This window comes from Zonotrichia leucophrys, chromosome 1 (genome assembly GCF_028769735.1).
Source record: "Zonotrichia leucophrys gambelii isolate GWCS_2022_RI chromosome 1, RI_Zleu_2.0, whole genome shotgun sequence".
NCBI classification, from domain to species: Eukaryota; Metazoa; Chordata; class Aves; order Passeriformes; family Passerellidae; genus Zonotrichia; species Zonotrichia leucophrys.
Window position 1 is genome coordinate 103,516,904 of NC_088169.1, and position 25,272 is coordinate 103,542,175.

At 34.1% G+C, this 25,272-nt stretch overlaps 1 protein-coding gene across 2 annotated transcripts in view; it reads right to left on the minus strand.

The window, feature by feature from the left end:
• NCAM2 (neural cell adhesion molecule 2) overlaps positions 1-25,272 on the minus strand; it is a 273,183-nt gene that overhangs the window by 68,206 nt on the left and 179,705 nt on the right. For both annotated transcript variants that reach the window (XM_064726512.1, XM_064726521.1), the window contains exons 9-12: positions 24,475-24,625; positions 11,118-11,305; positions 10,372-10,468; positions 264-437 (exon numbers count right to left, since the gene is read on the minus strand). In XM_064726512.1, coding sequence (XP_064582582.1) covers positions 264-437; positions 10,372-10,468; positions 11,118-11,305; positions 24,475-24,625 — 610 coding nt within the window. The remainder of the gene's footprint in view (positions 1-263; positions 438-10,371; positions 10,469-11,117; positions 11,306-24,474; positions 24,626-25,272) is intronic.

Here is a 25,272-nt window from a genome sequence, read left to right on the forward strand (position 1 = left end):
ACTCTCTTTGAAATGCATAGCCTCAAAGGCTGGCTTTTGGCTGGACGTGAAAAATGGATAATAATTGTAAATATTTTTAATATAAAAATGAACAGTTACAAAGTTGAAGGACTATTTCTAACTGGTGTTAGAAACTCTGCACTAATACAGAGATGCAGCAACTGGAAAAAGACAAACAAATAAACAGCTGAGAAATACTTACAGTATTTTCCTTGGACATTCTTCTCAGCTAAAATGCTTCCATTTATTTTTTGTTTACTTACTTTGAACTCCATGGGAGCGAACTATTTTCCAGGTTTCCGAGGCTACCTCTTTCACATCCACTTGGTAGTGGTGAATGGGCACACCTCCATGAGAGTCTGGCTTATTGAAGGAAACCTTGGCAGTGGTTTGGGACAGCTCTAAAACTCGCACTCCATACGGGTTTGATGGCACATCTGCAAAAGCACAAACACAGTTTAAAAATCAGCAACAACCACGCAGACCTAAGCAGGTGATAATCTGCTCACAAAAGTCTCCTTAGAGTCTCCCAAAAATAATATTGAATATGGTGGAATAATATTTGTGTTAGATAAACAACTTAAGCTTTCTACTACAGAGCTGTAAGAAAACCACATTATTTCCTTGTATGCTAAATTACTGCAAAAACAGTTTGCATTTTTGCCTTTCTTTTATAATACGATCTTTCTTAATAGCTACTTTCATCATATAAAAATGTAAGAGATCAGACTCTTGACGGTATAATTATGCAAAAGAGAATAACAAACTTTATATCAAATTTAACAAAACAAACAGTTACAGCTAATTAAATCATTCAGAGTCTAAATTCTTTTAAATAAGCTTATGACAAAGAATCTTATAAATAATTTAGCCATTTTATGGAATTCTGAAACACAGGTTAATACAAGAACCTCTTTTTCTTTTTTTTTTTTCCAAAGGCTAGATTTCAAGCTACTAAGAAAATACATTAATGGAAGGTTTCTTATCCTCTGCTCAGCTTGAGAACTAATTTACAAATTAGGTTGAAAGAAATATTTTCTCTGGAATCAAAAGCAAGAGTATATCTTTTAAAGTAGAAAAGATCTATGAAAATAAATCAGGTGTTTGTAGGTGTTTGTTTCATATGCTACATATGAAACAAAAGCAAAAAATAACATTGGAGTTAGTACATCTTTAAGAATAGAAATATATTATCTTTATGATTTGTGATCAAACACATAGAAGTCAAAAGACTAGCTTTTCTAATTGTTCTACATTTTAAAAATTTATAATTATAAAAAGTGGTATTGAAAATGACAGGAAGAATTTTAATTCTGTAGACAGAATACCAGGGTTTTGAAACACCATTAAAAATTTGCTTTCTGATCCATTTGAAAATTATTTGCATACCTTGTTCTAGATTTGACATTGCTTTTGTCTCCATGTTATGAAAGATATTTTTGTAAGGACATGCCAGAATTTGAGCCAAAGCCTGTAATTCAGTTAGTGGGTAATGAACCATTTACATAAAATATTGTCTGTATTCAAAGGCTGTCAGACAGTGGTGAATAAAAAGAAATCAATCTGAGCTTCACCCAGCATTGGTACTTGAATGAAAATGAGACAAAAAATTGTACAAAATATTAAAGAACAGATTTAATGACATATTCAGTCACAAATTCTCAGGAAAAGGACACTGCCAAATCTGGTCTAAAGGCACTGATTTATATAACCTTTTAATTATCAGAAACTTAAACTTTTTCTCAGAAGAACATCTCTGTCAGTTGTCAGACTTGAGTGTTTTTATGCAAATATCACACCTCTTACAGCTGCCATTTCTGATTCCAGGTCTCCTGAAACCTCCAAAACTTGCAGTTCACAGGGTTAAATCCAGCATAGATATTTTTATATGGATAAGAAAGTTGTAAGATCTCTTACTTAAAGACACAACTATGTGAATCCATTATATTACAGATTTTAGTAGAATTCAAGTCTCAGCTCGAGGGATTCAAATCCTTTCCTATTCCAGAGAACAATTATCAGGATATGGGATTTTGCAAGAAATTTTCACATTTCTTAGAAATGGATTGAAGATCTGTGATCAGATAGAACATGACCAAGTGTAACCAGTCTGCCATGAATACATGAAAACACAGACCTGGTTTTTGGATTGTTTTCTAAATGGGTCAAAAAGTTGGGAGTCTTTAGAAAAAATAAATTATGTTCAAAAAACATACAGACTGGTTTTTTTCACCACATAGAAAAAGAATGTCACTTGGTTGTTAAATCAGTATTCACCCCAAAATCAAAAGAGGATGAGGATTAGAACCAAACTGTGGCCAATCCTTCAGATTCTCCTTAGAGCTGAGAGAAATACTCATTTTTTCTCCCTATATAGTCATTAAGTGCATAAGCACCACTCTGTGTACAGATGCCTTCTCTCCTGAGCTCAAATGGCAGTTCTGAGAAAAGTGGGAAAAATACAGTGTAAGAATCCCAGCCAAGCAATCCAGGACAGCCACACCTAAGCAGAATGGAACTGTATGAGCCATGTGGACACCATCACTTGGGAAGTGATCAATACTTGAGTACTGATGAATATCAATACTCAAGATGAATGACATTTGGATTCAATTACAAGCTAAAAGCTGCTGTGGATACCAACAGTATAAAAAATAGCTCCTAAACTTCTGAAAATTCTTTTTCTCTCATTAAAATTGTTCAAAATAAAACAAACAAAACCAGGGGATGAACGAATACCTAATTTCATTCATACTACTTTTATGTTAGCTTTTGGATTATATTTTTAATAAGCCAATTCCCTGGTGATTCTGTCTGCATCAAAACAATTATTGGGTCTATAGCATGAATCAAAAATATTATTTACATATCCATTCTGTTCTTGGCTTTCCAAATGTTAAGGAGACTTCTCTTCCTTGTGTGTTAATGTCTGTATGTGTTTAACTATAATAAGCATGGCACAGGGAAGATGAAATCCTTCAGGAAGAATCTTATGTGTGCTACTGCAGATTCTAGTATAATTTCTGCCAGAGGAAGATATGATTCCAGTTGATAATAAGCATGAAATGAAGCTCCTTTGAAAACCCAGTACAATATTTTGTGTAACTAGCACAATGCAATATGTTTGGAACTCACTGAAGTGTAAAATATATACACAACACTACTTTAAATATGCATCTCACATTCCAAGCCACCCACACATGCAGGTAAATTTTATGCAGTTTTCAAAGTTGAACTATATCAGTTGTAAGGAAGAAAGTAAATCACCTGAAGAAAATATAGATGAGATACATTCCTGGTGAAAACCAAAACCAAATACTAGAAATACCATCAAGATATATCAAAATACCTACTATCTATTTCCAACTAGGTAGATCTGTAACTTTTTTCCCCAATGAAGATCAATAACAGCATAATGAATTGAATCGAATTCTGTGGTTCTCTAATGAGTATGAATTTGATCATGCAAGGTATACAGCTTTCTGTTCCTCATCCAGCTAAACATTCCTGCATTTGAACTGTCCCCTGTCAGTTCTAATTACTTGGAGCATTGCTGTGATTTTCATGTTAGAATTGCAAGGCTTTTGGATCAATGTTTAGCAGGAGTGAAGAATAATTTGCAATACTGTGTACTCTGAAGTCTGTGCCTGGAAGGATAGAGATTTGGATTTTTCTTGTTCTTTTTCATTCTGAAACCAACCAACAAAATGAATCTCAGAGGAGGTTAGCTGCAGGCAGTGATCACTAATTCATATACTCTTGTACATATAAGTTGAAGGACTAAAAAGTGGAAAAAAGAGGGGATTTACTTTCTATGATTTAATGATCATTTAGTGATAGCAAAGATTCCAGAATACATCCTTGGAAGTTCCACTGCTATATATTTTGTCATTATACTGCTGTCAAAAAAAGAGAAAATTCATCACAAACTCAGCCTTTAAATTAAAGGCATAAAAGTCACAACAAATGCCAGACATTTTGTCAGCTTCATCTTTCCACAACATTTATTTCTCTGTCCAAAATGTGACTATATTTATGTATGATATTATGTATGATATTAAAGAACTGTGAGGAGACAATTTAGTTTTGATTTTTGTTTCAATACTGGTTGTCAGAGGTGTTTTTTAGGCAGAGGTGCACATGTGCCACTTGCTGGAGGCAGCCAGGAGAAGATGGAGGAAAGTCTCCCCTTGTCTCTGGGGAGGCTTTGCCTGGTCACCATTTCACACCTCACATGGGACAGGCAGTCAGCAGGAGAGCACCAAGGATGCTGCACTCCCCAGAGAGGCTTCTCCAATCAGTGGTGAAAGGGCTCCAGGAATAGACTGCAGTGGAAGGCTGGACTGGGCCAGTGGTCTCCTGTCAGCAGGAGAGACTTTGGGAGGAGACAGGGGGTATAAAAGTGACTCCTCAACAAGCTCCTGGGGGCTTTTAGGGACCTGTCTTTTAGCTGGGGGCTTTTTAGCTTTGAGCTTGGTAACTAAAGCTGTTTGTGCCTTGTTGTTTGGCATTTTTGAGTCTGCGGGCCTTTTGGTCTTGGTTTTTTTGGTTTGGCTCCAGTCTTTTGATGCGTGCTTCTTGCCCTGGCCTCAGCCTGCCTTTTGGCTCTCCTGCCCTTGTTGGCTTTTGGTCACTCTCGTGTCTGTCCTGCCTCCGTGTTCCTGACCAGAGCCCTGCCTGCTTTGCCCCCACGTCCCTGCCTCTGGTGCTAATGCCTGCTTTGTGTCTCTGTCTCCTCTCTCTCTCTCTTCCCCCTGCCTCACCTTCATCCTTTTCCATTTCCATTCATCCTTCTCAATCCATCCATTTCCATTCCTTCCTTCTGTCTTTTCTAGCCCTCTTTAGTACGCCAGTTCTGTATTTTGTTTGTTTGTTAGTTGGTACCAACAAACAGTTCTCAGGTACAATGTTGTCTCAGTTGACTTAACTTCATTCTGGACCACCTATTTTTAAAAGAACTCCTTGCAGTTCCCCACATTGGAACACGACCAGAATCAAATAAAACCACATAGTATCTCCTCCAAACAATAGGTGTAAAATTGCACCTCATCTATTTTGTACTCAGCACATAACGCTGGTTTGCACAAATGGAATTTGTGATACAATGGCCTAAATAGAATTGGTTTGGTTCCAAAAATGCTATCACAGCTGATAGAGAAGTACACACAGAATTATGAGTTCATATTTGCCTCCACTGATGTGTAAAGTCCCGTACAACACAACAAAGAGTGTTCAATAAATGACCACTTTTTATCACTGAGGATTTTTTTTTCAAGCTAGTTTTTGATAGCTTTATGGAAGACCATAACTCCCTCTCAGAGTTTAGCAGCCTTGGTATAAACACAGAAAAGGAAGTGATTGTGTGAGAGTGGGTAGTGGGCTCAGGGATTGATCTTCCAGTCAGCTCTTGTCTCCTGTCAGCATGTTTCTACTGCAGCTCTCCAGCTTTTCCTCTTTCTGTACATCTGGCATGTATATTGACTGAAAATAACCATGTCTAAATGCTGAATCTAAATAGCACCAGGACCTTGGCAGGGAAAGAGATGAGCTTTGGCAAGGAAAGAGATGAGCTGGGAAGTCTAGTCCCCAGATGAGCTTCTGGACTCGAAAATGTCTATGAAATAGCTTGTGCTTGTACATCCTTAGAATGGGAAAAAAAAATCTCAATATTGGATCTACATATATTTCTTTTGCCAAATCTCTGTGAGTTCTGGAAAAATAAGCATTCGGTTATTAAACCAAATTCTGCTAGTAAGACCACAGCTAGCAAATAAACACATAAATAATAAATTAAAATAAGACACATGCACACAAAGCAAAACACTGCTGCTATGTTGATAGTTTCATACCTATTCTAATTGAAAATATGTTGCTGTTTAGTTAATTTTTCAATAAAAATCCTTTAGCTGATGCTGCTATTATGTGAATGGCAAGTTTTAGAACAGCAGGCTAGATTTTAGGTCTTTTTGGAGACAAATGGGCTTTTGGCAGAATATGATTTTCTTTTTCATTATACTATTCTCCATGGAAAATTAAGTCCTACGACTTTGATTTTATTTTACCTGCATGGAAATGCAAATACTTGGTGAAATAAGGAACATCCATTAACCAGAAGCAAAGTGCCAGCATCGAAACTACAGACATGTAAATTTCTACATTTGATTTGGTAGCCTTTGTCAGTTGTCAATCAGCCTTTTCATATTTTGGGCATGACTTTATTCCATAAAAGAGGTTACAGGGTGCATTTTCTGTGAAGCTCAATTATGGTCTTTCCCTTTTGCTTTTGTTGTCATTACTCCCCATATTCACTGACTTTCTGTGTGCACAGGATGCTTAAAGAATATCTAATTCAATAAAATGGTGTAGGAGTTCTGAGTATCTAATGGCATCATTGACTTTTTGTTTTTAATTACCTGTAATATTCCTGTAGAAAGGAAAAAGATAAATCATACATCTCTAGCAGATGTAGCATCTCCCATTTGCTCAGGGGAGCTGTGGATGCCCCCATCACTGCAAGTTCTCAAGGCCAGGTTGGGCAGGACATTGAGCACCCTGGTGTAGTGAAAACTGCTCCTAACCACAGCAGAACTTTTAAATCTTATGTCATTCCAGAATACAAGGAAGAAGGGGAAAGGAAAGTCTAGGAAGAGTAAGGCTATGAGATCCATAAAAGTGAATCACGGTTGACTTTTTAGGGCTCTATATTCAGTCCAGCTATACATTCAGCTATGTAAAAAATCTACATTAATATTTAAGAAAAGAGAAACCTTCAAAATTCTCATTTAGATCTCTGCAACAACCTTAAAATTTACCATTTTAAGATATTAAAATACCTATTCCAATAACATGATCCTAAATTACTGATGGCCATGTGTCTTTCTACTAACGTACACAAAACATTTGAAATAATTATACTGAGATCTCAAAGACACAGAAGAATGCTTTTCTAGTTCATACTGGTTCCCTGCATGGTGGTATTTCACATAAACTATGCATAAACTAGATTTGGACAAATCTTAGAAATATCTGTGCTCATTTCAGCCTCTGAGACCATTGGGACAACCTGCCAAGCTGACCTGGCTTGCCAAAATGTAAGCCTGACTTAGATTAAAACCAGAGTGTAAGTAAAGTTCTAAAATACAAATTGTGGCTGTTGTGCTGACATGAAAAAACTAATTTGCAGTGGCAACAAGTGGCTGTGGCTCTTTTCACGTTCCATATGTTACACGCATAATATTTTAAAAGCTTGGATAATGAAAAAGGAGGTAACCCATGTGTTATTTTTAAAAGTTCATCACCACAACAATCAGGTCATGGGAACATCTCATTAAGCTTTCAACAAAACTCTGAAGTTTCTAAGCAGGCCATCGCCTTCCAGAATGAAACTTCAAATACTCTGCAGCTTCTCAGTTGTTTTGAGAGGTTTAAATGGAATTGAGTCTGATTCAGTAGCTCTGTGTAATCCAAGTGAACAGTTATGCTTTTTTTCTGTCATAAAAATATGGCTTTAAATTGCACATCAATTCTGAAATAAATCTTCCTTTCTAAAATCATCAATAAGTAATTTCTTAAGGAAGGCAACAAGAATAAAGAAAATGGAATTTTGACAGTATGATAACTTCCTAAGTAGCATTAAATTAATATAAAAAGGTAGTTTGATTGTGCTGAAATCCAGCAAATCAGAAAATTGAATGAAACATGAAGGAATAAGTATTCCTGCAGAATTTAAAGAGAAAACTATTTAGCAAAATGATCATTATTTGTGATCAAATTTAACTTAGCACCATACTTTACCTAATACTGTCTCCCAGCTAGGAATTGTATTTTTTTTTCCTTGACAGAGCCTTTGTAAAAATATTCTATGCCCCAGCATTTGTATTTACAATCAAAGCCAGGAGGCAAAGTATGCTGCATTGAAATGCATGAAATGATTTTATAGCCTTTAATATGGGAAATATCAATCATTAGGCATTCCTAATTAACCAGAGTGAAGCAACCAAGGTAATAAAACTAGGGACAAAGCTGCATTTGTCATCTTATACCTGCATCTATTATAGTGGTTTTATCCTTTGTATCCCTGATAATTTTCCATTTCCAGCTGATGCCAGTTTAAGTGCAAAACTTGTAACAGTGAATTACAGTTTGGGGTTTTATTCCAAAACAAAAGTCTATTTAGAGGCAAATGTTAAAAATATCAATCTTTCAGGATACTGAATATAATGCATTACACTATGGTAAGTAGTGCATAGCAGTGCACAGTGACAGCCCAAATCCAGTTTTTCCAGCCTTGTTCATTATCACTACTAATAAACCTGCTTTTCTTTTTTTTTTTCTATTTTCTGCATTTAATATCATTATCTAGAATATCCCCAGATAGCTCATGCTTTACATGATCTCTTCCCATAACTCTATTTATCCTCACTCCCTTTGTTATGTTTATAACTACAACACATATTTTTTCAGTTTTCATCGAGTTTCCTGAAGAATTGCCTGGAAAAAACATAAACAAAACATTGCAGAAGTAGAAAATATTAATCTGTTTAAAACACTGGCATCACTAATATTTCTGATATAGTTGTATTAAAAAGCAAAATTAAAAAGTATTGTAGTTTGTTTGTTTTTCCTTGCATTTCCAGGGGTGCTCATGTGTGAATTTTCTGAAGTAAAATGACAAAATATTCCATGCTTTTTCAATTAACTTTTCAAAGCTAATATTCTTTATTACAATTGATTAATTAATAAATTATAAAAGCAGGGGATATATACATAGCTAAAATAGTCATCATGTAGTATCATTTGTTGTGATGTTGTTGAGATGTTGTTCTGCAAATCTAAGAAAAAAAACACATTCTGGAGAATATCTGTTGAAATGCCTTCCCAAGTGTGTACACATTTATGAAAAAACAGCACACAGTGACAACCACAACATTTTCTCATCATTTTCTCTCCTGAGAGGTAAGACCCCAGAGGGATGCAAGTGGGGATTTTCCTTCCTTTCCTGGGATTTATGTTCATGGCTTCAAGAAAAGCTTTTTTGTCGGTGGTCAAATGCAGTTGTCAAAGGAAGGTAAGATCACACCACAGCTAACACCCCAAAAAAGTTGTAAAATGAAGGGTAAGGGAGGTTCTAAGTGATGTAAAATTGTGTGTCAGAAATTGAACCTCATTCTTTTAGGAAGTCACATTCAGTTCTTCAACAAAAGATATTATTCGAATGGGCTAGAATCTACAATGTGAAACTTTTATACTATGTACAAAGTCCAAGGAGAATATTAATAAATAATAGGGTTTATAACTCCTGAGACATCAAAAGAAAATAACTGCCCTATGGAGCAAAAATTCTCAAATAATAGCAGCAGGCCAAGTCAGAGATCTTCACTGTGACTGGATGTGCATGCTTCAGCAATGCTCCCCTAAAAGTCCTCCTGGAGTAGGAGTCTAAATTCTTTAATACAAAAAATCCTAAACAAACAAACAAAACCCAAAGAAATCAAACAAACAAACCCCCAAAGCAAAATAAAACACCCAAAACCAAACAAAAACAAAATAACCAAACCCACAAACAAACAAAACCCAAAACAAACACAAACAAAACGAAACAAAAATCCTAGACCAAAACTTACAACTAAAACATTAAGCATCACTTGTATGTGTCCTAATGAGAAAGGAAAAAAAAATATATATATATTGAGTTACTCCATTCCACAAGAAATATAATTGAAAGCAGTGCTAAAAAATCTCATTTGCTCTCAGTTAATAGTTATTTCTGCCAAAGAACAAACATACAGTCAGATTTTTCTATTTTTCTAAACAGCAATAGAAGGAAATAAAAATTTTCAGACATCCTGTAACAATAAGGTGTAGAATATCTCAGAGTTTAAATTATTTCAATCTAGCACTCCAGTCAAATTCTACTTTTAAATAAGTAAAAGTGCAAATGGAGATAGAAATTCTTTGCTGATGCATTTCAGTCTCTTGTCATTGGTGTTTTATCAAGAAAATATGAGGGGGAAAAAGGAAAAAAAAATTTTCTAATTCCTTCTTACTTTTTAGTGCCTGCAAGCCATATGTCTCTCTGCTGAAGTAATAAAAATAGATTGTTATAAATGTAGGATATAGTAAGAACAAAGGAAAAAAGGTTACACTGATTTTTTTTCAAGTTTCAGAAGGCCTTGAAATTAAATCAAAAGAAGATTCATATTCTGAGAGAACTGGTTTATTTTACTTCATATTGCAGCTCAGCTCTTAGACAATTAAATTATCTGCAAACAGTCCATGGAATAAAATAAACAGAGGATAGTGTGTCTGAACTTAATGTTGATTAAATTTGGAAAAAATATTTAAAGAAAAGGAAGCAACATTTTAACTTACCAGCTTGACCAAGTGTATACTCTTGATATCTTGTTCCTATTCTGTTTGTGGCTGTACAATTATACCGTCCAAAATCACTGTCAGATGTGGGAGCAATCTTTAAAATGAATACACTTTGTAAATATTAGTTGCTTATTAAATATATATATTTTTTAAATCAAATTCAAGTATGCTCTCCTTAATCAATATGCAGATGTGTTCTTACTTCAACATATCTAGTATATCCTCCAAACATAGACCTAAATACACATTTTTCATGTTTGACTCCCCCTTCTCAACTTCAAATGAATAAATCTGATAATGGAAAATCATGACATTGTTTGTCTTTCATCTTTAAACAATAATTTATAAAAACCCAAACAAACAAAAAACCCCAAAATAATAAACTTTTTTGTAGACACCAAGCACCTATGAGGCAGTCACTTTAATTTTCAGTCTTACCTTGGTATTTTAGTTTTATATCTATTTATGGATTTTTTTACTTCCAATAAATGCAAATTATATTTTTGTTGGGTACAGTTGGAAAACTGAGCATAAGCCATTCAAATAAGATTTATTTTCTAATTACTCGTAAGAAATTTGTAGATAGATCAGTCCATATATAGTTGTTTTGTTCCTATTTTAGGAGTGTTTCTTATTAAATTGTAGGTTTTAGCCTTAAATACAGTCTGCACTACTCACAGTGCTGCCAAGCTGAGGACAAAATTATGTTCTGCCACCACACTGATTTCAATTTGAAATCTTACCTCCAGAATCAGCTTTCTTCCTGTACTGTAGGTCTTCAAATGAGTTGTATTTTTTACAGGTAAAACTAATTTTCCTCTTTTCCACTGAACAGAGGCAGATGGATTTGCCAGCACTTCACAGCTTATATTGATGGGATTGCCTTCCCAAGAGTAATACATGGTTTGATTGGACAGGAATGTCGGAGCATCTGGAAGAAAGAAGTAATGCACAAGTTTATTAACTGGTTTAGTAAAACATTCTGTATATCCATATCCAAGCTTTCATAAAAAATTTCAATTGACTTTTGTGCCAATTTACTACAGAACATGAAAATATTAGTATTCAACCATGAGTTCATTGGGCTTTTATCGTGGTAAGTTTCTCCTCTCTTTAATGGTTTCAGCTGAACTTCTTGGGAAAGAGAATACCTGTCAAATATATTTAACTTTAGGCAATCACTTGCCCTTTAAAGACACTCTCTCAGAAATGAGGAAGAGTGTTTCCTCTTGAGGATGACAAAGTCTTCAGCCAGACCCTCATATGAAAAAAGGAGGTGACCTAAAAACATACATTGTCTGTTCATGTGCTGATTTTACAGTGTCTTTTTTGCTATGGAGAAATTACATTCACTCAAATTTTCTCATGCTCTGGCTTCACCCATTTCTGGCTGGAACTTTATCATAATTTATGAAATATTTTTAAAGATACATGTTTTTTTTGTGGAAATAAAAGTTTTAAAAATAGCAAAAGAATACCAAAAAATGTTACAATGTATTCTACCTACTGCAGAAAATATATTGTGTGCATATTATTTAGGACAATCTTTGTATCAGTTCCTTATGAAATTATCAAGCTATAGCCTGAAAAGGAAAAAAAAAAATTGGTGTGTTTTTCTTACAAACCTGACTGGTTTGTAAGAAATGTTTGCATTTAACATATACCAAACCCTGAGTCTGACACAGAGGAAATTGTTGGTTTGTAAACTAAATGTGATCTTCAGACCACAGTACCACAAAGTGACAAGACTTATCTCTTCTACTCAAGGTTTCTCTGGAAAGCAGGAAGTTTAGTGACCTCTATAAAATGAGAGGGAGTAGCTTTTCCCCTCTTCTCTTTTGTCTTGGGTGAATAGTGGGGTTTTTCTATCAAATATCAATTTGTGTTACTTCCTAATTTCATTGTTACTATCTTTTCACAGTATTAAAAAAAATTATTTATTCACAGAAACTCCCTTAATGCTTTAATTCCAAAAGAGAATTATCAGTTACAGCTGTTGCAATGCTATCTCTTTTTAATATCTAAGACACATATACAAATATATATGTATATATGTGTGTGTATATATATATATATATATATATGTTTTGATAAATAGCTCAAATGTTTTCATATATCACTGAAAAATCTATTCTAGTCCTCTCACATATAGCTTAGTTTTAGGCATGAAAGTTCCTAATAGGTGTATCAGAGACCAAAACTGAGCATCTTTAGTATGAAGCAAAATTTAGCTTCAGGAATGGTTAAAAACAACTGGATTTTTTCTTTTTTTTTTTTTCCCTGAAGTGCACATTTTAAACTTCTTCCTGTTTGCCTCTGTGAAAAAGCAAAACTTTTTGATGACATATGCTGCTGCTGCATCTAGGCATACAGACTGAGCAAAAAGAATTGTTATCAATAGAGGTTTTAAAGCACAGATCAAAGCTGCTACATTGCTCAAGGCCAGCAGCATTTCCTTTAATAACTGTTCTGCCCTTATTTTTGTAGAAAAACAAGCATTTTCATCTAAATAAGTAAAGCTTGCCTGGCTATGAATTTATTTACGAGACAAAGGAGTTCATCTTTCTGCTCCAAGAGTTTTAATAAGTAATTCTAGATATCCTGTTTTTCACAGACCTTTAAACACCCCATATTTCAGCAGCTAAACAGTTTAATGTAAAGAACAGACTATCAAAGAGTCTTCAGAGTGTGACATCTTGCACTACTGGAGAATATGAAGAAAAAAGCAAACTGCATAAGTGTGTTTTATGGTTAGCTGTGGTCAAGAATCTCAAAATACCAAGGCTCAGAGCCTTGGATTTCCTCTGAAAATTAAGTTTATGGTGAGAATCACTAGTAGGAAAACTGTACAAACTCATTTCTGCATGTTCAATAGATGGATCAATAGCATGTTAAACAAATTGACTGGAAATCTCCTTAGAGTCTTCATGAGGTTGTTTCACAAATTTGATGTAAGCACTGCCTTCCAGTGTGCAATCCTTACAATAAATTCACTCCATTTATGAACACTGGCATGAATGTTGAAGATTAAAAGATACTCTGAATCTGAGAAATCCTCCTTCCTAGACAACATTATGTGGTTTGATGCTCAATGCACATGTGGCAAACTCACTTCCTATTTTAAGACTTACAGGTGAAAAAGTAGTGCACACTTCTATACTGCAGATAAAAGCATTTAAGTGAATAGGGACTTCCAGTTCCAACTTCTCTCTCCTCTAAAGGTCGATTTTGGATACCCATTGTATATATTTTTGATATTTTTAAAAGTATAGGTGAGTTATGGACTGCCATCTACCACCAAAACTACAGGTATTAAAAGTCATAAACACAATAAACCGTGAGTAGGACTAAAAGTCTGTCAAATAAAGATATATCCCAAAATAAACAACTCACAATTGTAAAGCATTCCCCTCAAAAAAGAGCTTTGTATTTTCCCTCAAAAACCTGTGTAAAAATGCTTTGCAGCCATTTCCCCAGCAGTCAAGAGCTCCAGTATACAAAAAGAAGAGGACTGCACTAATGACTTGAAATGGAGAGATTATCTTAAAACAGATGATTTTTGATTTCCCAGTCAGGAACAGCTTAAGATGCCTGGAGCTATGTTTTACAAAAAGAACATAATTCTGTAAGTAATTTTCTTTTTACAGTACAAATAAAAGATAATTTACATTTCTTATGAAACTAAAAGATTGAGCTGGAAGGGAATAATTTGTTTATAAAGAGAATTTGTTTTTTCTTGTATGCTCTTCATCACTAACTGTTGTTTAGTATGCTTTAATGGTTACAGAATTAGTATTTCTCAAACATAAACACACATTATATAATATATATATGTTTAATATAAATGAATACTGAAAAATAACAAACTTTAAAGCCAAGTCTTTGAAAATCTAAGTCTGACTATATTATATGTTTACAAAACCTGATCCCACCAGTTTTATAACATAATTAACAAACAAATTACATTAAAAACCAGAATATTTATCGAAAAGCTCTATCAATTGAAAATGAAGTAAAACCAAGTAGAAATGAGAAAGTGGTTCTATGAAAAGATCTTAAAATGCAATATATTTATTCTTTAAAAAAATAAAAGATTCAATGGAAATCAGTTAAAAAATTAGAACCATTAAAAATAATAATGCTTTCTGCTTAACTTCTATGTAACTGAGAATTAATTTACACCTGACAAAATTCAATGCAGGGTGCAAATGAACTGTTCCTTTTAAGCTTTTTTACATAAAGTTAAAAGTTAAGATGACATACTAGAGTTCTGAACAGATAAGTAGAAGTAGGAACTTGAACACTCCAATAAAATATATACACCCTGATGGTATTTCTTATAACTGACCTTTTAGCACTTTACTGAAAACAAAACAAGTAAAATCCCTCAAAGCTGCAAAATATTTACAAAATTAACCATTGATATTATTTAATAGATGCACAGAATATCATAGAACAGCTCAGGTTGAAAAGGACCTTAAAGGTCACCCAGCTCCAATCCCCCTTTGCCATGAGCAAGGACAGCTCCCACTATCCCAGGGTGCTCAGAGCCCCATCCAGCCTGGCCTTGAACGCTTCCAGGGATGGGGCATCCACAGCTTCTCTGGGCAACCTGTTCCAGGGTCTCTCACCTTCATAACTAAACAGAGCTCTCCCTAAAATCCAATTTCTGATAACTCTCAGTTTAAAACCATTGTCCCTATGCTATCACTGCAGATAAAAAGTCTCTCTTTTGCACACAGAAAGCCTGCAAAGGTCTCCTTGGAGCCTTCTCTTCTCCAGGCTTATCAACATCAACCCTCCCAGGCTGTCTCCAGCACTCTGACCACCTTCATGGCCCTCACCTAGACCTGCTCCAGGAGCAAGTCCATGTCTTCCTTGTATTTGGCATCCCAGAGCTGGAGGCAGCCCTGCAGGTGAGGGTCTCACAAAAGATGGGTGAGAAGTGAAGAAATCACTTCTTTTGACCTGCTGGCCACAGGGCTCTGGATGCTGCAGCCAGGATGTGATAAAGTCCATAAGGTTTTAAGGTTCAGCTATGAAAGATCTAATATTATTTTGGAGAGATTAGGCAATCCAAATGAAAAAAGATGCCTTGAAGGAACAAAGACTATATGACAAAGATATAAAACTAAACCAAGCTATTCTATTGGGTGCAGGATTCTGTAAGAAATTATAAATTTAGAATGGCATTTTAGAGTAGTTAACGTTATGGTACCAGCATCAGCTAAATTCAAGCTGATTATTTAGCCAAGCAAGAGAGAAACTGACAGGTTGGCACTCCAATTAGAACGAGTTCTGGATAACCTGTGTAAGAAGATTATTTAAGAGAAGCAAATTCTGACCTGAAAGCTGTCTCTAGCATTTAGGTATCCTTGTTAGTTACAATGTCCAGGAACAGTGATTCAAGAACAGACTAATACATCACCTGCCTTGTCCAGAAAGTAATTAAGTTAGGGATGACAAAGATCCAGCTCTGGTGTATGTTTGGTGTCATACACAAAATTAGATACAGCAAATTACCTGATTCAGTACATGTGTCCAGACAACTATAATGGAAAACTGGTGTGCAGAATCAGATTTGTACTTCTTAATTTAAGAACATAGGTTTTCAAAATGTGGCTATTTGTTTCCCTGGAACATGTAATAAAAATATGTGACAGATTGTCAGGTCTAAGACTCTGGGACATTTCCTACAGTATAGTATTGGAAGCCTCACTCTAAAATGATTAATGTTGGCATAAGTTTCCCATCATCAAGGACTTTAATAAACCACATCCTCTGGCAAATCTAGTACTGTCCTTGCCATCGATCCTGTAAAAGTGCCTCAATTTTTTGTAACTCTGCCACAATTTAGTTAACAGCCATCTATCTTTCTCTTGTACTTTCTCCCTTATACCTTTTTCAATAGTTAATATTTTAAAATTAATAGCTCCTCCTTGGATACAAAGCAGAAGGACCTCCACAGAAAAGTACAATAACTGTCACACAGTCATTTGAAAGAAGAAATAATATTAGAAAGACTTCAAAAATGTGGTTAGGTGACTATATTTTAATCTATAATCATTCTTAAAAGGAAGACAAGAATTGGAAAACTTCAGATACTTACTGCTACTATCATAACCCTGTGGCTGTAAGGAAAAACATCCAAGACTCACATAAGAAATTTCCAAATAGAAAAGCTAATGAAACTCGTCACATATTGATTTTAATTTGTCATGATTATTAGCTATAACCAGAGGGGTCTTTTTTTTCTGGAATCCAAGCCATGATTTTAAAAGTTTTGAGAGGTACAAGTTTTTTCAAAGCAAGTGCAGAAAACATCACACTTATTGTAAGATTTCCTTCCCCCTTCCCCATTCTCTTAGTTCCTCTCAAAATTCATTAAAATATGACATTGATATTCAATAGTATGATGTACTATTGACTGATTCTACCTTTATGAAGAGTAAGAGCCCCCTCCTACTGACAAACACTACTAGTTCCTGGAAACTTTAACTTGGGTATTATTTTTAATATTCAAACACTTTACCAATTGCTCTATTTCCATAAGATACTTTTTGCTAGATGCAAAGCATGTTGACAATTGTACATTAAATAATATTGGCCAATGAATGCATGCATGGCTCAGGTGCTTGGTGCTGCCACAATTGTAGAAATTCAATGTACCTATTTTTCTTTGAATTTCACTTGACATTAAATAATTGTATTTGTTTTTGCTTAAAAAAAAAACAAAAACCAAAAACCACAAAAGACAAACTAAAGCCCAAGAAATTTTAATTTCATAGAAATGTCTGCTTTGAATTGATAAAAAATTGATTTAAATTTGGCTAAACTAGTTTAAAGTAGAAGGAGAAATCCTAAAGAAAACATACCTAGGTAAAATAAACAAAATAAGCCACTAGTGATGTATAAAATAAACTGTTTGCATATGTCTATTAATCATTTTGTATGGCTGTGAATCACCAACACTGGGAATCAGATCTAGGACAGGAAAATTCCCCCTACAGATCCATCACACTAGCAGCAATTTTCACTTTAGGAATAAAATTATCAGGTGCTGCCCATTGTTAACACATTGTTCTCAAATGATGCCAGTTTGTACCAAATTTTCAATTGTTACATGTATTCCAATTAGTGGAATAATTTCGTATGGCCTGACTTTTCCATCAAATATTAGATTACATTATTGTTTTACAGCAGAAGTGAAAAACTTCAATGTTTTTCTCAAAGATCCCAACCTCATCTTTCTTCTTGTCCTATGTGTCACATTTCCAGAACAAAATTCAGTCTTTACCTTCCATATTTTCCTACTTGTCACCCTTACCTTCAGAGTTAATGTGCCTCTCTCATACATTCCCAAATCATAATAGTTGCTGTATTGAGCAAGGACTCTTAGCCTTTTCATCTATTTACTTAATTTTTACATGCAGTGCTGTCCAGAAAACAACAAATAAAATCTCTAAATATTAGTTTTGTTCAAGTTTCAAATATCAGTGCCACACTTATCACATAATTATTTTCTTCATTATACTCAGATGCCATGACTCTGCTTTGACGGATCTGTCTTGGAAGTATAAGGATGCCATGATGCCTTTTTTTCATTCACAGGTTATTACTGTGTAACATGAATTACATTTTATATCGTATGAAAATACTTGTGAAACCATTTAAAATTTATTATATTCATTATCAGTGTAAATATTTAAATTTCACAATGTAGAACGAGGCTCAAGGAAGCATCAGAAAATTCTTCCTCAGTTTTTTTCTACCTTTACTCTTCACAATTGCAGATGTGAAAATTTATGACAGTAAGAAAAGATGTTGATGCATATATATCCATTAATAACTAAATTATTAGAAACAAAAAAAACCCCCACAAATTATTTTATTCTTTCAAATTCTGGTCTTCTATTAACAAAAAAGTAGCTAATATGTTATCAAAAATCTACTTTAAATGATAGCAAGATTAACCAAAACATGTAGTAGAGAGCTTTGTTTGGTAAAAATTTATGATAAATTTCTAATATGAATATCATGTTTAACAAGTTCTTAACATATATTTAAGGAAAATGGTTTTAGGATAGAATTTTTTTTCAAAGTATTTTTACAAGCTTTTGGGCTGAAAACAGGTAGATTTATTATAAAATAGGTAGATTTATTATATAGATGAATAATTTCTCCATTTTACACACTGCTGTAACACCAGAAAAAGAAAATGGATGCATTTAACTCTGCTTCACTCTGGGAAGTTTGGTGAAATGGTTCTGGAAAGTGACTGTATGTGATAAACCTCATCTTTGACCAGAATTCAACTTTCTTGACCCCTTGAAGTCTCAGCAGTGGCACAGTAAATTTCTTTCTGTGCAAGTGCACAAGTGCAGAGAAGAAAAATGGTAAATCTTACAACTGACATTCATAATATGTCAAAATTATCACACTTATTTCATGATGTTAAAGGTTGACCTTTTCCATCTTTGCTTTCTCATTTTAACCTATAAATTTGACAGGAAGAAATGTAACTAAAGCCAATAGTATTTTATTAGAAAAGATGGATATTTTTTCCTATACTATTTCAATTTTTTTCTTTCTCTTGATTGTTTTTCCTGTAATTTGTTTCTTTCCCAGGCTATATGTTTGTATTTATTGGTGTTGTTTTCTGGCTGTGATGACAGGATAGAGCTGGGTCCTCATGCCTAGTGGATGAAGGGAAGGTGTAAAGAAGAGAAAGTCAGGTTTTTTCTGTGGTGTCCAGGGACAGTAAGGAGGCAATGCCATTCTGTGATTCTGTGAGCAGTGATGGGATGTGGCTGCACTGATCTCTTTTAACAGAAACCAAATGCAAATTATGAACTGTTTGAATCTATCAAGATTTATGATAGCAGTAGGCAGCTGGAACCTTTTGTGACATTTATCACAACACTGAGGTTTCCCAGAGAATTGTGGATGATCCATGGAAGTGTTTGAGGCTATTTTGGAGGAATTCTGAGCAACCTGGTGTAGTGAAAGTTGTCCCAGCCCATGGCACAGGGGTTGCTACTGGATGAACTTTAAGATTACTCCAAACCAAACTGTTCCATGATTCTGTGATAACATTTGTGACATCTTGTACACAGTAGTAGCATTTTCACCAACTGAAAACCTTTCTTCCTTGAAAGTAAATAGAATTTGCAGCTCAATCTCTTGAATCCACTTTTAAGTAATGCTGTGTATTTTTTTTGCAAAGATATAAAATTAAATTGCATGAATACGAAGCATCCCACTCAACTGCAGTGCAATACAGCTAACACACAACAAAACAGAAGAATAATCAGTTAATGAAACCAAGTTCGATACTGCAACAGTAATAAAGTTGGTTTCAAATTGTGGCAGGGGAAAAATAAATCAAAACATAAAGGAAAAGATTGTTATTGAGAAGCAATACCATAGTATAACAAATACTGCACATGTTGCATGATTATTTTTGTTTTTACCACCCAAAGCTGATATTTAACTAATATGGAATATTACTCCAAAATCATGTTTGAATGAAAAGCAATATTAAGAAAATATTCATATTCCTGGAATACACTAAAAATTACTTAAAAGCATTTCTTCAGAAACTGATTTTTAAGAAATCACTTTTATCAACTACTCACATGGCTGATCTCATACAAAAATGTATCATATTACTCAATGTAAGATATATGTCATAGATTATTCTATCTCAAAACACTACTCTTTGAGTACTGTGAGGAAATAAGCATTTTTGGACCATCCAGCTTATCTAATAGCTGTAATTGAAATTGTAACCTGAAACTGAGACATTTAACTAAAATAGTGATGTAAAAACTGGTAATTTCAGCTAAAAAGGTCTCTTAGTCAGAATGCTTCCTGGATAGTGCATGGGAAAACAGAATTTTCCAAAGGATGTGGCTGAATGGCTTTCTCTGGAAAAAGGAGTACTGTCCAAAGGAATTTGCACCTGGTGAAACAGAGCAGTCAGAAACAGCAGCATCTTACATGTGTGCACCTGGGAGGACAAAATTAAGTGAGGGCTGTGTAAACTTCCGACAGGTTAATGACAGTTTGAACACAAAGAAGGGAAAAGTGTAAGGGCACATAGAGAGTCTTTCAAAGACCATAAGTGTTGTTCATTGCTCCTTGTTTAAAGCTTTTCCAACTTAGTAATGATGTAGGGGCACCCTAACTGATAATAACACTGTGATAAAAGATGACCCAGCACAGTGAACATGTAAAAATTAAGATTTTTTTTCAGTGTTAATTATGCAATGAAAAAATATGCAAAACCCAAGACCTAATGTCTTCTCTCATCACAATTTTTCTTTTAGCCAGGTCTGTATTATGCTTTCAAAGACAAAAAAGTACCATAATGAAATGTAAATATTTGTATAGCAAAACTAACTTTGAGAGACACCTGATACTATAAGCAAAATCAATTTATAATTCACTAGGTATAATATATTTAAATTCCTCAGGCTGTCTTGAAAACTTCATCTTAGCATATGACCTGCTTTACCTTCTTTGCGCATTTCTCTAATATTTTTAATTTTTAAAATAGTTATTTCTCTATGATAAATATGTAGATAATAACTATAGACACATCTTAATACCCAATACATATCATATATTCCACCATACCATAATATATTCCACTTTTCAATTGATTGCTTATTATTACTCTCATCCAATACACACTAGGCTTCATACTTTAAATGAAATTTTGCAGTTAATGAAATCCATTAATAAATAATATTTGAAAATGGTATTTTATTTTGATGTAATTTTGATTTACCTTGCAGACTTTATATAAGGAAAATTAAACATAACTAAACACAAAGATGACTTGGTGGGAAGAAATATTTAAAAATGCCCCCTGGTTCCCTGCAATTCATGTCTTCGCAGGATTTCCTTCAGATAAAAGTCAAGGTTAACTGTTCCCTGTTGGTATCAAACCTGATAATCTCTTCCTGTCCTAAAGAACTGCTCTTATCACCAGGAGCAACCCCAACAGAGAACAAGGATAAAGCAGGGAAATTCTGTGCAATCCTACTGCCAGTTTGAATCTCTGAGAGGGGTCAGGAAGTAAAAGGATGAGACAGTGACACCAGAGCACTCAGTGCCTTCATTCAGCCTGTTTGTCTGAGGTGGCATTTCAGGATGGGATGGAAGCAGTTTCCTCTCCCGACTACACAAACTCTCAAATACAATAAAACATAAAGAAAAAATGCTGCAGTTTTGTTACTAAATTACAGAAAGGCATAGATGAATAGTTTACTTCCATCTAGAAACTAGAGGACAATATCAAGAATTAAGTTCTGCTTATCTATTTATTTTTTAATTTTAAAATATTTTATAGTTTAAAGTTTATTTATAATAGTTATTAATTAAAGATAATGGTTTATTTATAATAATAAATAATAATTTAATAATAGTAATTTATATACTTGTTATTATTAAAGATAATTCAAATTTCTGTTAAAGTGGCTTAGCTGCAAGACTCAGCCATACCTGAATAAATTCTTCTCAAAAACTGTTTGTAGGAGAACAAAACCAAACTAATGGAAGAGAAAAATTAAACTATTTAGAAGGGTTTATTGCAATTTTTAAAATGAAAATTTGGGAAAAAAAAAAAAAAAGTAAAAGCCCAGATAGCACTGTCTATAGCTGCAGTTATTATGCTGAAGAAATGCCACTTGGAAAATATTACAAGGAACATCAAAATTATTTGATACTGACTTCACAGAATCCCCTCCTTTTTAATGGTTCGCTACAAAAATACAAATTAGTTGTTTAGTTTTTGAACCTCAATCTTTTGCTGAAATTCCCAAGCCTGCAACTTTTGAAGTCCCATAACTGGAATGTCAGATAAGCACCACAGAGCTTCATATAGGAAGATGCTGGGGAACTTAGCTGTCCTGGAGCTTAGGACAACCCAGCATTGGGTGGAAATGGGGGCAAGGATGCTGAAAGGTTCTTCTAAGGGGCTGTTCTGTTTGGTGCCAGAGGGCAGACTGGTAAGAGATGAAGCTGCAAAGATGCACTTCTTCCTCCTGGGGACATTATTTTTAAGAGCAGGAGAATTCTTTACCATTAAACAAGTGCTTTCTTTCCCAGGCAAGACAAATAAGTTATATTTGAAGCTCATATACCAGTTCAAAGTTAGTTGCAAAGGAAAGCACAAAATTTCTCTGAGTCATTAATCAGAATATGAGACAGACCTTTATTGTATCACCCCAGAAACACTTGCTTTGCATCATGGAACTACTTGACTTAAAGGAATTGAGGAAAATTGTATTTCTGTTAGTCAAACAATGCCTGTGCTGGAAAAAAATACATTTGAGTTAGGGCTCGCTATCAGTTGAGTACTTAAAATTTAAAACTCCAGTTTTAGAAATATCATAATAAAAATCTTCAGTTATACATTAAAAATATTCATTACAATGCTTGATTTATCTGATGGTAGAATAAAATTTCTATGTTCTTTATAAACTCTGTTTCCTTAGAGGATTTTAGAACTGTAGAAAATTTTATGCTGTATCAAAAACTGTGTCTACCAAGGCATAAATTCAGACTTTAAGTTATTCCATTTTCTCATATACTGTATTTGATTATTCCCACACATATTCAAAATTCATTCTGCCATACCATATAAAGACTGCTACTTTTAAATTCTTCCCACATCATCTAAAACTTTCACCCTGAAAGGTGTCTTTGGTTATAATAATGTATTGTATCAATACAGAGGTTTTATTATGCCCTCTGGTATGAATTCTGTATTGCTAATAAAACCTTAAATTTCAAGTGTCCATGTTTCATAACATGCAGTGCAACATATCTCTCTCCTCTGAATTCAAAATATATTAATATTTAATGCTAAAGCATAGAGGCAACACAACAATAATCAAACCATGTATTTCATATCATTATGTGGAGAGTTGGCAAAATTTTCAAATACCTTCACCTAATTTGCATTTTATCTATTTTTTCCCCTTTATATACATATAAAAAGTTATCATTGCATGCATTAAAGAAAACAAATATAGCAAATTAGAATTTATTTATTAGGTTTTCTGGCTTGGCAAATCTCTCCATTCCTAACACCTAAAAAATTCTTTTGATCATTCCTCATTTTTCTTTCAGATTTATATTCTATGCCCCAATGCAATGCTTCCCTGCCAAAAAAGAGCACACAACTGTATAGTGAAAGCACTTTCAGAACTCCTCAGGAAATCACTCCGTGGTCTGCAATCATTACTTTTATTTCTGTGCCACAGAATCCTATCCCAGCTTTTATCTTCCCACTGGAAAGAATTTTTCTGTTTGAAGACTCAGTTCAAACAGGCTCATGCAAACTCTACTGGAGATTAAAAATAATTGTATCTAGAAATTTCTAATAAATGAAGCAACAATGCTTGTTTTAATTTTTTTGTGGATTTGAAGAAAAAATTGAAGAAGTAATTACCCAATGAATTTTTTTATATTTCAGATTTATATCCTCTGATTGGCTTCTCAAGTATGAGATTCTTCTAAGAAAAATAATCTTCTTTTTCTCCTGGATAAAATGCAAGAGCATGGAATAAAGACAATCTCTAAAAGAGACTGTTACAAACATGATAACTCCAGGAGGGGTTATAATAGTGGCCAGACACCTTTTAGGGATTAGTAAATCAGAGGACTCAGAAACAAAAAAGAATCTTTGTTGAATCTTAGGAAGTAAAGCTCAAGATTTAGCTGATGCTCAAATCAGTCCTTACTTTATCCTGCTGAACACTTTTCATTCCCAGCACTCTCAGCTTGCCTGGAGATTTGAAGTTATTAAGCTTAGCCTTAAGTTAGTGGATAATAACACTGGAATATGATTTCAGAAGAAATCCTGTCCTACATAAGGATTCGCCAACACACCAACAAGAGCCTTGTTAATTCAGAAAAGACAGGATTCTTCCACAGAGGAATGAGCTACAGGACATGCTTTCTTCATTTATGCAAGTTTAATCATGAATGACCAGGAAAAAAATGACCTTCCATTAAGAATGTACTTTTTTTTTTTTTTGTCTTTTAAAACAGATTTAAAAGAGAAAACAAAATATTAGAACTTACATTCAATATCAAGGTACATGCTCTTTTGGTGCCCACCAATTCTACTTGCCGCTTCACAGTCATATCTCCCTGAATCTGACAACTTCACATCTTTAATATGCAGTGACGACTTCCCATGCTGCCCTTTGACTTCTATACGGCCATCTGGGCTCTGTTTACATTGATTCAGGAAAAAAGAAGGTTTTATATGTTTATATATGTATATCAATGGAGAATTTATATATATTAAACACTGCTGATAAGAATGACTGAAAGCATCTCTTCAGCTATGGTGAAGTTATTACTGACAGCTAAGCAACTTCTAAGTTGTCCAAATAAATTAAAAAAATATAAATAAACATGTTTTCTTTCTAGGCAGTATAATAAAAGAAATAAGTACATGCTTAAAGGAACATTGTCAAGGAAAACCACAAAATGTATCAAATTATAACAGCAATAGTGAACTACATACTCAAAACTTCTTTATGATCTCACTCACTGTGTTATGATGCTGTTAAGAAAAATGCATAGATAGAACACTATATCTTAGAATTCACACAGCATTATCTCTGGTCCTTACAACTGCAGCTGTGAAACTGAACAGAAGTAATGCCTCGGACAATGAGCAAAACCCAGAATCTCACAACTGCTAAAAAATCTTGAACCATAAATTCAACTAGAACTTCTGGATTTCAGTTCCTTTTCATTCCATGGAAAAGGCATGAAAAAAATGAATGGTGCCTTTCAATTTTCTAGAACATAAATTTTATAAAAAATACTTATCCATAATGACTCTCCTTGCCCCTCCCCATCCCTCCC